This window comes from Apodemus sylvaticus, chromosome 1, assembly GCF_947179515.1.
Source record: "Apodemus sylvaticus chromosome 1, mApoSyl1.1, whole genome shotgun sequence".
Taxonomy (NCBI): Eukaryota; Metazoa; Chordata; class Mammalia; order Rodentia; family Muridae; genus Apodemus; species Apodemus sylvaticus.
In genome coordinates this window covers 40,769,521-40,782,659 of record NC_067472.1, presented here as the reverse complement: position 1 = coordinate 40,782,659, position 13,139 = coordinate 40,769,521, and the positions used below count along the sequence as shown (strand labels likewise).

The following is a 13,139-nucleotide window of genomic DNA, read 5'->3' as shown; positions in this document are numbered from 1 at the left end:
AGAGTTTCTATCCTCAAGTGGCCCTGGCCATTTCCACAGGGCTGATTCATTTCCTGTACCATTGAGGTCACTGTATCCAGGTCACCATGATTTTTCTTGATAGCTGAAAATAAGTTAAAAAACAACAGATTAACAAAAACATACTCTACAAATGGGTGTAGGATTTAATCAAGTAAAAATAAAATGTAGATTGGATAAGATCATGCTCAACTGTAAAATAGGCAAATGTGCATCTTAAATAAGAGTTCATTGTAAAGGACAGTGCTTGGAAAACTCACTTTCCGTTTTTAGTTAACTGTTATTTCAAAAATAAACCTCTCCATCAAGTGATTTACTCAGCTTTCTGTGGACATGCATGTGATAACAATTAGTGTTAGAAACCGATCCCAGCTTGACAAATAAACCAAAACAAATTGTAACGTTATTACTGCCAGAAATATACTTTCCAAAGCTTGCTGCTGCACCCAATTTGCAAATGGTATTATTGAAGGGTCTACATCTCACAAGTATTAAAAATAGCCCAAAGCAAGCCTTACTCTTCCGACTTAAGCGATTTCATTGGTGGAGTCTGCTTTCTTCTTTAGTGGAAAGGGATTTTGTATCAAACTTTCTTTCTTTGCTTTTATCCAAGAATTTTGGTTGACCTGCTTTGTAAGCTCACAAACCTCTGAGGATAAATTAAAACGAAATGTTTAAGTCAAAAATGACTAGAGAACATTTCCTTTGTGGAAATAAAGGGTTTCTTGGCTCTGTAGGTAAAAGCACTTGCCACCAAGCCCTAAGACCTGACTTTGATTTCTTGATCCCATAGAAGGGAAGCAAGGACTGACTTCTTGGAGTTGACCTCTGACCTGCATTTGTGCTCTGTGGCATTCATGGAGACATGTGTTGTGCTGGAAAGTTTTATGTCAAGTTGCCACAATCAAGGATGGAACATTTTCTCAATAGAGTAAATGTCAACCCATAAGATTAGGCTGTAGGCCAGCAGGAAGGACATATTCTTAATTAGTGCTTGACAGGGCAGGCCCCAGCTCATTGTAGGCGGGGCCGCTCCTGGACTGTGGTCCTGGGTTCATTAGGTAAGCAGGCTGACAGGTCAACAAGCAGCTCCATGGCCTCTACATCAGCCCCTCCTCCAGGTTCCTGTCCTGCTTGAGTTCCTGTCTTGATGAACAGTGCTATAGAAGTGTAAACCAAAAAGCCCCCCAAGTTGCTTTGGTCATAGTGTTTCACCACAATAATAGAAATATTACCTAAGACATGCACATACCAAAATTAAATATATATTTTAAAAATTGATCTGACAGAAGCCAGGGTCTCCAGATGCTGGGAAGAACAGGAGTAAGAGGCACAAGGAAAGGTGGAGCAGTGGGTTCTAAGTTACAGCTACACAGGAGGAGGAAGACGGACTAAAGAGGGTACCTATGGATACTGATAAGTTACTGCATTACAAAAAGCTAGAATAGATGTTGAACCAAATCTACACATTATACAAAACATACATTTATTAAGAAAAAAAAGTTCAGAATACCCAAGATACAGTCCACAGAACTCAAAAAGGTCAACAAGTTGAAGTGCCCAAGTGAGGAGAAGAAAGCTATCACAAGTGGGGAAGGAGGGAGGGAGGGAGGGACCTGGGAGGGAAAGTGGATAGGGGAACCTGATCTGGTATTGGGTGAGGAAAAGGACTGAATCCCTGAGGGCCGGCAGAAAGAATGGAAACAGGCAACCTCAGGAAAGAGGTTTGGGGAACCCTCCAGAATGAATGCACCAGAGACCTGGGAGGTGAGAGACTCTCAGGACTCAAAGGGAGGGACCTTAGATGAAATGCCTGACAGTAGGGAAAGGGAACTTGTAGAACCCACCTCCAGCAGGAAGACAGGACATCAAGTGAGGGATGGGGTTGCCATCCCACAGTCACAACTCTGACCCACAATTGTTCCTGCTGGAAAGAACTGCAGGGATGGACATGGAGAGGAGCCTGAGGAAAAGAAGGTCCAGCGACAGGCCCAAAGTGGGATCCAGCTCAAGGGGAGGCCCAAGGCCTGACACTGCTACTGAGGCTATGGAACACTCACAAAAAGGGACCTAGCATGACAGCACTCCAAAAGACCCAACAAGCAGCTGAAAGAATCAAATCCAGATATTTGCACCCAACCAATGAACAGAAGCAGGTGACTCCAGTTGTTGAATTAGGGAAGACAGAAAGCTGAGAAGGGTGATCCTGTAGGAGGACCACCGTCTCTATTAATCTGGACTCCCGAGATCTCTCAAACATTGGGTCACCAAACAGGCAGCATACACTAGCTGATATGAGGCCCCCAACACACATACAATAGAGGACTGCCAGGTCTGTGTTCATTCAGAGATGATCCATCTAACCCTCGAGAGACTGGAGGCCCCAGGGAGTTCAGAGGTGAGGTGGAGTGGTGGGTGGGGACATCCACATGGCAACAGGTATGGGATATGGAACAGTAGGAGAATAGATGGGGGGGGGTGGATAAAATATGGAATGTAAAAAAATAAATTAATAAAAAATAAATAAGTTATTTATGAAAAAAATCACACAGGACACAAAACATCCCAAATTTATATTTTTTTGTTTTTATTAGTCAATTTAAAAGCAAATTTCAAGTAAGCATAAAGGATTGAAAACAGCAACAAAAATAACATTTATAAAGTTCTTGACTAGAGCAGCTGTTGTGTGTCAGGCATTTGCTGTATAAATTCACTGCAGGTGCACGGTGGTGATCACATCCTTGTGACAGAGGTATGGGAAGGAGTTCTCATGGAGGAGGCTGGCTTGGGGCCACAGCGGCCAAGGCAAGGGGAGAATTCAAAAGTTCTCCCTTACTTTCCTGCTTATTCGTCCTTAAGTCAGGAAGATCAGCTGATCAAGGCCTGGCTTTGACAGAAATGCACTATTATTTTGTAATTCTTACTGCCACTGAAGTAAGTCTAGTAAAGTCGAATCCCAAGAGCTGAGCATGTCTGCACCTGTGCAAACACCTGGCTCAAGATGCAGCTCGCATCTGGATTCTTTTACCCACTGCCTGTGAAGTGACCAGTGAGCAAGATCTACTTTTTAAGATGCTCATTTTAACCCCACCGTTACTTGCAAGAATACTTGACGATTTTAAATGAAAAAAAATGGATTTCAAAACAGCATTTAAATTATTTAATACATACATTTAACGCGAAAACTTTAATTTATGTACTTAACATTGATACTGGGTATTATAACTAGGATTTGATGACATACCAAAGGCAGCTGGTTGACTTCTGTAAAAGTAAGTGCTCTGCTTTTCTTTTTCCCTTTGAGAGAGCATGCTCTGTGTTATTCAGGCTGACCGCTGAGCTCACTGCTTCCACTGTGGCTTTTGTAGATGGTGGACAGAAGCCATCTGTTGTTGTGTTGTTGTTGTTGTTATTGTTGTTGTTTTTGTTTTTCTTGCTGTGATAAAGTACAAAAGCAACTCAAGGCAGAAAGTATGTTCAGCTCATAGTTCCAGGATACCATCATGACAGGAAATTCACATTGAGAGGTCTGAAGTGGTTGGGCACAGTCAGAAGAGGGTAATGAATCCTTTGTACTCTTTGGTTTCTGACCAGGGTCTCATGGCAGAAAATATGGTGCTGCCAATCATGTGGCTATGAACAGACAGAAAAGACAGGACAACAGAGGCTCACACACATTACAAGACACCCCCATGAGAACTAGTGTGTCAAGAAAAATAATCCAACCTCGCTGACCATTATCATCGCTTTTAAAAACCCTACATCCTATCACTGCTAGATCACCAGCCACATTTCAAAATGAGCTTTGTCAGGAGCAGACTACATCCTAACTGCAGTGCACAGAAATAAAACAAGCAGGCTTCTGTGTAATTGTGGTCCTCTGATTCTTTAAAAGTTGTACATGTGAGATTTGGGGAGGGTAACGTTTTCTTGTGTGTGTGAGATGGTTGACAGAATTGTGGGACTCACTAGCATGAGGCTGGCTAATAAAAATCTGTGGAAAATGGTCTTGTGGTTTTCGGTATTTCTGACAACTGCTAACAAAATGAGAGTAGACAAACAAAAATTCTAAGGTAAGAATTTACAAGAGGGAATCTATGCTCTCTGTAAACTGCTTTTGACTAGGACAGTCATCCAGGACAGAAACGATATGATTGAGAAAAGCAGAGGAGAGCCACAAAGGACAATAAGAGGTAGAGCCGTGCTAATGTCACAGATGCATTGGATTCGGACAAGCTTAGGAGACTGCAGTAATTACAACTTCCCATAAGTGCAGCTGAAATAATACAGGCTTTAGAGATATACAGAACTCATTTGTATCTCCCCCAAACTAACATTTTATTTATATTAATTTTAAATGGTAATAAAGACACTAACTACACACACATACACACATACACACACACACCACACTTACTTATATACTCCTGTGCACATGCTCATGCCTGTAATAACTTCTTTCCTGTGGCTAATTATTACACACTAAGTGTCATTGTGAGGAACCTTCCCAGTCTTGTATTTTGGATATCTGTTTGTTCCACATATCCAAACTTGACACAAAGGCCTCTATTCTTTTATTAGGCCAATAGATCTTGCAATAAAGATCTACCACCTAGTAGAATGATTACAAATATTTTTATTTCATTCATATGTGTTGATAATCATAGGTAGTCATTAAAAGGTGATTTGAATTCAGATGTATCTGTTACAGTTAAGCACCTAAGTACTTTCCAGTAGTGCATGGGACTCAAGGGGATCTTTAGAAAAATGTTACAATTGTCCAAAGTAAGGGAAGAGCTCTAGGGTGCTAGTGAGAGAAATAATAGATTTGTCTAATCAGTAATGCATCGTATTCTTACATACTCTAACTACAGTAATGTACAGGCATGATTCTGGAGCCAGATGACTACATAGGCTCAAACTCTGAACCTAAAGGTTATTACTTGTATGTGAAATTAGTTACACTTACTTTTTCAACTATGTATTATTTTTCTCATTGTCATGACAAAATACCTGGAAAAAAGAAAGTAACCTTAAAAAGGGGTTGTTTTGGCTTTCAAGGGATACAGTCCATCATGGAGGAGAAGACATGGCGACTGGAGCAGGATTGGGCTCCTCAGTCTGCAGTCAGGCAGTAGAGTGATGAACGCTGCAGCTCAGCTGACTTTCTCCATTTTATCCAGTGCAAGGTATCAACCCCCAGAATGGTACTACCCACGTTTAGGGTGGGTCTTCCTGGATCAGTTAATCTCTTTGAGATAATCCTTTATAGCCACAATCAGGGATTGTTTCCATGGCCATTCTCAAGCCCTTCAAGTTGACCTTCATGATAAACACTGTGAAGTATGTATGGAGAGTTACAGGACAATACTGAAGGATCAGTGAGCTCTCTCTATGTACAGTGCTGTTTGGAGCAGCACCAGGTCACACCAAGTGGGCCACTTGGCCTTCAGGACACATATTCTCATTCCATTTCTCAGGGGCCTCCCTGATTTTTCCCATTGGTTTCCTCTCTTCTTATACTGATCGCTAACGTTGAGAAGTCCCAACTGGTCTCGGGTCATCTGCTCTATAGGTAGCCATACTTTATCTTTTCCTATCCAGACCCATGGGCTCTAAATAGCAGCCAGGGAATACTGGTATTAGATTTACTTTATAGCACCCTGGGAAAACTGGTATTGGGTTTACTTTTCTTTTACCAAAACTGTAAACATGTTCTGTTTACATAACACATAGCAGGTTCTGGCTCACACACAACGTACGCTGTAAGTTTTGAGAGGCCTTACCTGCACCCAGTACTCAGTCTCACGACACTTTCTAAAGCTAGCTCAGGAGAATAAGCTAAAGCACAAGGTGCTAGTTGTGCAGACTGGAGAGAACACAACAGAAGCTGGGACAAGGGCCATGCCAGAACTTTGGAGATACTCTTAAAAATCTCGACTGAATAGCTGAACATATGTAGGGCAAAACTCTCGGATTTCTAGCAGCAAAGACCCGTGATAGAAAAGGTTGGCAGAACCTTTGAGGATCATGCAATACAAAGGAGCTGTTGAAATTGAGACTCACATGGAAGTGGAGCTAACCTAGCATTAAGGGCCCAGAAAAACAGCAAAACAAAAAAAACCTAAGAATTAAAAACAACATCCTCGACATAAGAGTTAGGAACAGGGGGCCTCAGGAACAGAAGCAAGACCAAAATGAGCACCTCTGTCAAAGCCTTGTGCTTAGTATTGCCATCCAAGGGGATGCATATACTTGATTTTTAGAAATAGTGTATTCAATAATGTACCACCCATAACTTCTAAGACACAATTAAAATCATTTAATATGCAGAGTTTAAGAAGTGACTGACAATCAAAGGATGTAGCCATTGTTAAGCAAATGAAAGATGTTCAGTTGATGTATTTTGTGTTGCTTTAACAAAGTACTAAAGGCTGCATACTTTATAAACAATACTTATCTGGCTCATAATTCTAACAGTGACTGGGTCAAAAAACATGGCAAAGGCTTTTTAGCTTCTTGTATTTGGGTTTTGTTTTACTTTGTTTTTTTGAGTCAAGGTTTCTCTGTATAGCCCTGGCTGTCCTGAAACTCACTCTATAGACCTGGCTGGCTTCGAACTCGAAGAGATCCACTTGCCTCTGTGAGGATTCTTTTGTAGAATGAAGGCAGGAACTCAAATTCACAAGGCTTCACTACCAACCAATCATATTTAATATATGAATTTATTCTTGCCACTACAGCTGTTAAGTACAATAGAACAGGTATAACAAACTGTTCTGGTGTCAGCTGGAATGCTTCTGGCTGCAGATAACTGGATTTCTGGTTGGCAGTAGCTTGTGAAAAGACATTTATTTACCTCACAAGAACTGGGAGGTTGTGAGGCCAAGATTCCCGCTGTTATCAGCTCAACATCATGGAACTGGGGTACCATCTCTGCAGCTCAATGTATTTCCTCACAGTGGCTACAGGTTCTATCTTGTCTGTCTTCTCACACCACATTTAGGCAGGAAGAGCCAAACTATTTTCTTTCTCTTGGTAATTCTTTCCCAGATTCCCCCCACATGGCTCTCTACCTCTACAAACAGGCCTGTATCTGGTAAGCATGAAATGGCTTTTTACTACATGCAACTATCTTTCTGTACCTGATGATCAGAATCAGCTAAGAACCCAGGGAGAAACAAAACAAAACAAAAAACAAACAAACAAACAAACAAGTCAGGGGAAGGAAATGCATCACAATGTTTCAGGAACGGGGATTTCTTAAAAGGGTCTCTAAAGTATATGATTATAGTTGGAACTTCTGTAATAATATCTGGTTGAGTATCAGGGCAGGGCAACTTTCACGATATACTGAATCGTTACAATAAAACATGTTTCATTTCATTTCTATATACTAAACTCCAAGAAAAGAGTGTGTAGGCTAGAAATAATAATCCTATAATTTCCCAGTGTAGTGTGACTATCCTGGAACTCACTATGTATATACACCAGACCAGCTGAAAACCTGAGATTCACCTGCCTTTGCCTCCCAAGGACAAGTATGTGTCACTATGAAAGTGACACTATGTGTCACTTTAGAAAGAATAAATCTTAAAGAAACCTAAAGGAACTAAATAAAATAAGGCCCAGTTCCCAAAGCAAAACAAAGTAACTACTCTTGGAACTGAAGAGCTAACATACAGCTGTGGTGTGGCCCTCTAGGTGGAGCTCTTCCTTACCCATTACTCCCTGGGTAAAGAATCAGTAACAGCTGGAGCCACCTACAGCCTGAGTTCCAAGACAGCCAGTGGTACACTCGTGAACTAACAATTAGGGAAATATAAATATTAGCAAAGAGACATTGCTGCACACATTCAAATTGGCTACTAAGGAAGGATAAAAAGACAGGGAGAATTTAGAGATATGAAAGACAGAAAAACAAAAACAAACAAACAAACAAAACCCAAAAACACCCTTGCTCTGGAATATAACTGAAGCCTTTGCTGACAGCAGAGACTTCAGCACAACCAACAACTGTTGGTTCTTCTTCAGCCCCAGCCACAAACCTGTCATTTTCTAGGAGTTCCACCAGCATATACAAACCATGGCACCCCCTTTATGTAGGAAGGGCATGCACTAAGCACCTTATGCAATGGCTTCTGCTTTTAGATGACCAGATTATGATACCATTCAGGGCAGGGCCACCTCACTGAGAGAGAAGAAAAAAAGCGGTTTTACTGTAGTGGTTTGAATGAGAACACAGACATCAGCTATTTGAACCCCTGGTCCTTGGTTGGCAGCAATGGGTGGGGAAGTCTGGACGGTGTGTCTGTTGGAGGAAGTGTGTTGCTAGAGGCTGGCTATGGGAGTTTAAAGGATGGCTCGTGCCTGCTTGCATGCTGCCATGCCTCACCACCAAGATGGACTCTTACCCCCGGAGCTATAAACCCAGATACTCTAAGCTGCTTTGGCCACAGGATTATACACTCAGGAAACTTGAGCTGCAACTGTGAGTACATATGGCTAATGCCAAGGCTTGCCCTGCTTGCTCTCCTGTGTGGAGCTCATGTCCTACTTGGTGCACCCCACTTCCTGTGACTTGAAGGAAGCCCACCCTCTCGTACTCTTGAGAATGTCTCACTTTCCTCTGAGCCCCTCCCTCTCAAGCCTTGAGTTTAAGCCTAAACTAAAATATCTTCAATAACATTTCTACTTCTGCTTCACTTTACCCGGGTATTGTGTGTATCAGGAAAATCAGTCTCTAAAACAAGGCACACAAGTCCAAAACCACGGTTTCCCATTTATTTCAATGGCTCAGCAAATATATACACACATATGTATATGTACATGTGTGTCATATATACATTTATAGAGATAACGACACAAAGAAAACATTAAAAATGGCTAAAGAGTGTGGAAAAGGTCATTATGCTGCCACCTGGTCACTGTTCTGGGGTTTAAAGACAAGGACACAGATTTCAATAATCACGCTGTTTACAAGTAAAAACACTGTCAATAAACTGATAATTCAGGAGGATGGCATTCTGGGAAGGATAAACTTATGAGGGAGAACAAAACAGGAGCTTCTGAGACTGCAAGTATCTCTACTCCAGTAAAAAATGTTAGATTTTCCTTTCCAGATAGTAACTATATCGTCTATACATTTTTTTCTAAGTATACATTTCCAATCTAGGAAAAGGTTAAAGAAATAGAATGAAGTATATAAAAACATTTTTGTAGGAAAATCATTACACATAATTGTATGTATGTGTAAAAGTAAACTGTTTTGCTTTGTACAATGTAAGGGGGCTTTTGCTAAAGAAGTCACATTCCTACACTTGATCTTAGCCAAAAGGCCGAGAAGCGATAAGAAGTCACATTCCTGAGGTCTAGTTATGGAAATGTACTCTGAGGGTCATCTTAGTTTTCCATGAGATAGTTCCGATATAATCACCAATTCTTAACACTAAAAAATTTGACATTAGATAATATGAATTTCTAAACACTTTCTATAGGTTTTATACAACACGTCATGGTGTGCCCACACATATTCCATATACACAGCTAGTATTACTGTGAAAACCTTTAAGCTCCTGTTACTCAAATGTGATAAATACCGACGTGGCTCAGGAGCCCGTTCTGCCTAATGGGACAGCCTTTGTGACTCCCTCTGCAGCTGACTTGGTGCTGTCAGGCCTCCGTGTCCCCATCCTTGCCATCAGAGTCAGACTCAGCATCTAAGTCCTCATCACTGTCTTCCTTCCATTTGCCACTTCTTCTATGATTAGAACCTTCATTTTCAGTATTTTCTGAAGTTTCTGGTTCTTTATTAAACCTAAGTGGAAGAAAAAGAAGAAAAACTGATTATTATTACCCTTTCATTATCTAATAGTGGTAGTTAAAAAAAGTCTTTACTAATCCGGGCAGTGGTAGTGGTAGTGTACGCCTTTAATCCCAGCACTTGGGAGGCAAAGGCAGGTGGATTTCTGAGTTCGAAGCCAGCCTGGTCTACAGAATGAGTTCCAGGACAGCCAAGGCTACAGAGAGGAACCCTGTCTCGAAAAAAACCAAAAACCAAAAACCAAAACAAAAACCAAAACCAAAACCACCCCTTCTCCCCCCAAAAGAAAGCCTTTACTAGTCTGCTTCCTATTGGAGTCTCCAGAAGGAATAGAGACTTCTAAGGACTAGCTTAAAACTCTAGCCCGCAGATTCTAACTGCTGTCAGAGGAGTGGGCCCCAGGAGGTAGAAGAAGAAGCCTGTTAGGGAGGACTGCTGTGAAGTAGGTGAATATGAAACTCAAGGCCAGAGCTGATGTTCTTACATATGTGTCATTTTATAGTATAATAGAAACTTTAATAAAATTGTGACCCTTCTCCTGTTATGTAGAAAAGTGCTTATATTAAACTGTTAGTGCAGTCTAAGAGAAAGCTCGTGTATCAATTACATCGCAATGTAAAAGGCAATACTCACGGAATAACAATCTCTTCTTTCTTTCCACATTTTGCACAAACTTCAAGTTCACAGGCACAAGGTCTACACATTATGTGGTAAGAGTCCTTTACAGTCTTCTGTAAACATTTAACACTGAAAGAGGAAGGGGAAATTAAATTCTGATTTTCACTACTTAAACTGTACTTGGTGTAAAGTACTTCTCTTGTTTCTGAGAAGCCCTTAAGCAATGCCATTCCAAAGGCCTCCAAAGGTTCGTACTGTACCTGCGGTACCATGTCCTCCTGTTCTAGCCGCACAGCACTGGCGCGGCTCACTAGCTCCTGCACCTCTCCCTCTAACAGTCTTGTGTTTAAGTTTGCAGACTTTCTTCCTAATCCAGCTTTGCTTCTTCTTTTTTGCTTTCCTGTAAAGAATCTAAGCTTCACCTCAATGAAAATCTTGGAAAAACAATCCTTAGCCTGCAGTGGTAGCAGTGTGGGGCTGTGCCTTGGACTTGTCCCCAGCGCTGCTGATAAAGGAAAAGTTTGAAGTTCAGTACACTTGGGCAGAGCGCAGTGGCCTGCACCTGTAATCCCTGCACTTTCTAGGCACTGGCAGCTGATCTCAGAGTTTAAGGCCAGCCTGGCCTATAAAGTGAGTTCCAGGACAGCCAGGGTTACACAGAGAAACCCTGCCTCAACCCCATACCCGAGAGAGAGAGAGAGAGAGAGAGAGAGAGAGAGAGAGAGAGAGAGAGAGAGAGAGAGAGAGAGAGAGAGAAGAGAGGCGTGTGACACTCTCCTTAAGAGTACCACACTGGAGTCCATCTTCCCCCGTCACTCTCTTCCTCCTCCTTTCTGACAGGGTCTCTCACCGAACCTGCAGTTAGGCTGACAGCTAGTAATGATCCTCCTGCTCCTGTCTCTACTTCAACAGAACTGGAGTTAAAGGAACCTGTGAGGCAAACAACCATCTTCTCTAATGTGAATGCTAGCATCAGAGCTGAGAAGCTAGATATTTTCCCGATGGTGAAATGAACCAATTCAAGCCACATTAGAGTATACAGCAAGGCCCAGACGAGGATTGAGGCCAGGGAGATGCTCTGGGGGGAGGGGAGGGGAGAAAAAGAGAATGGACACACACAGATAGAGAAGGAGGGAGGAGGAGGAGAACACAAAATATATGGATCATATAGGTGGGAGTCTCTGGGGAAGGGGCAGCCCAGCCCCTGGGCTGGAAAGTTCAAAGCTGGGGCAGGGTCTGCCAGGGAGGGACTGAGGGATGCTGGGAGAACCTGAGGGATGCTGGGAGAACCTGAGGGATGCTGGGAGAACCTGGAGGCCAGCTCTGCTTTGATATAGAACACTATGTTCATACAAAACCCTGCCTGAATATTAACAATGGTTTAACTTGAAAGTTGTAAAACAAAGCACACCCAAAATGTTTTCAGCTGGCCAGTGCATAAAACTCAGCTGCACCCCTTTCAGAGGACGCCTCCTTAGCAAGAGGCCCTGGGTCACACAATGTGGACTTCCTACATCTGGCATTTAGGAAATGCAATGTACAGGGAAGGAAAATAGATCAGTGTTTGCCAGCAGTTGGTAAGAGGTAGGCCTGACTCTAAATTGACAAGAAATTCTTGGGTAATTACAATTTCTTATCTTTCATGAGACACTGACCTAACAACTGCAGCTAAACTTCAAGCTGTACTTCAGCTGTACATTGCAAAGTGTAAGTTTTATAGTACAGAAATTATACAACGGGCCTCAACTGTGGGAAGTTAAACTGTAAGCAAAAACCTAAGATAATAAAAACCTTTGACATAGAGCTAAATGAAAATTCATTAAAACTTCTGTGGTGAACTGTTTTGATATACTTGGATTACATTACTCTAAAATGCTTTACTAAATTATTCTGTACTTAAAGATCACATCATTAGGGCCATGAGGAATAAGTCCCAATCACTCCAATGGATCATCATATTTTTCTTTTTAAGTTTGAAGCCATTTAATTTTCAACTTTAATTTCTTTTTCTACATTTCAAATGTTATTCTTTTTCCCAGTCCCCCACCCCGAAACCCTCTATCCCAACCCCCTCCCATTAAAGTCTCTCGACTTTAATTTCTTTATGTCCTAAAATAGTTTAGGTCATCTGAGAATTTAAAGCATGTTTTCTTTCGATAAATATCTGTCTCACGCTAAAGACCTCTGGAATCAACAGATCTTTAAGAATTTACTGAGTTGCTAATGCAGAGTTAACACTGTATTCACAGGAACTATCAGTGTTAAGATTTACATGTAAATCTTTAAAATGGCTCTATTGCTTACAGCCTGGATTATGTATTGCACACTCGCACCTTCTTGGGAGACAGAAAATGGTGAGTAAAGCAGAGGGGTTCCCACGCTACCAGAGATCTGCTCTTACTAAACCAAAACACTCAGTCCAACACGTAGTTTTAAACCCCAAGAAACTTGATCTTAATAAGAAAACAGTTTATGCAGCACTTTATAGGCATCCATTTCTAGTTGCATAAAAACCATAAAGTATTTTTAAATCTTTAAAACTAGCTATATATCGCTACCCACTCCTGAGTACTTTTCCTTATACCACAGACCACCTTGTAGTAAGAAATAACTTTAAATGCACCTAAGTATTTTTTCCTTGAAAAAAATTGCTACATGTATAGTATTTTATTAAGGAAAC

At 41.4% G+C, this 13,139-nt stretch overlaps 2 protein-coding genes across 3 annotated transcripts in view; both read right to left on the bottom strand.

The window, feature by feature from the left end:
- Positions 1–13,139, bottom strand: part of Gda (guanine deaminase) — a 680,631-nt gene that overhangs the window by 234,771 nt on the left and 432,721 nt on the right. The gene's annotated exons all lie outside the window — the stretch shown is intronic.
- C1H9orf85 (chromosome 1 C9orf85 homolog) overlaps positions 8,781–13,139 on the bottom strand; it is a 53,303-nt gene continuing 48,944 nt past the window's right edge. The window contains exons 3-4 of one of the 2 annotated variants that reach the window (XM_052188400.1): positions 10,475–10,588; positions 8,781–9,835 (exon numbers count right to left, since the gene is read on the bottom strand). In XM_052188400.1, the coding sequence (XP_052044360.1) occupies positions 9,691–9,835; positions 10,475–10,588 (259 nt within the window). In that variant the 3' untranslated portion in view covers positions 8,781–9,690. Of the gene's footprint in view, positions 9,836–10,474; positions 10,589–13,139 lie in introns of those variants that run through there. The other variant, XR_007978837.1, reaches the window with a different exon arrangement.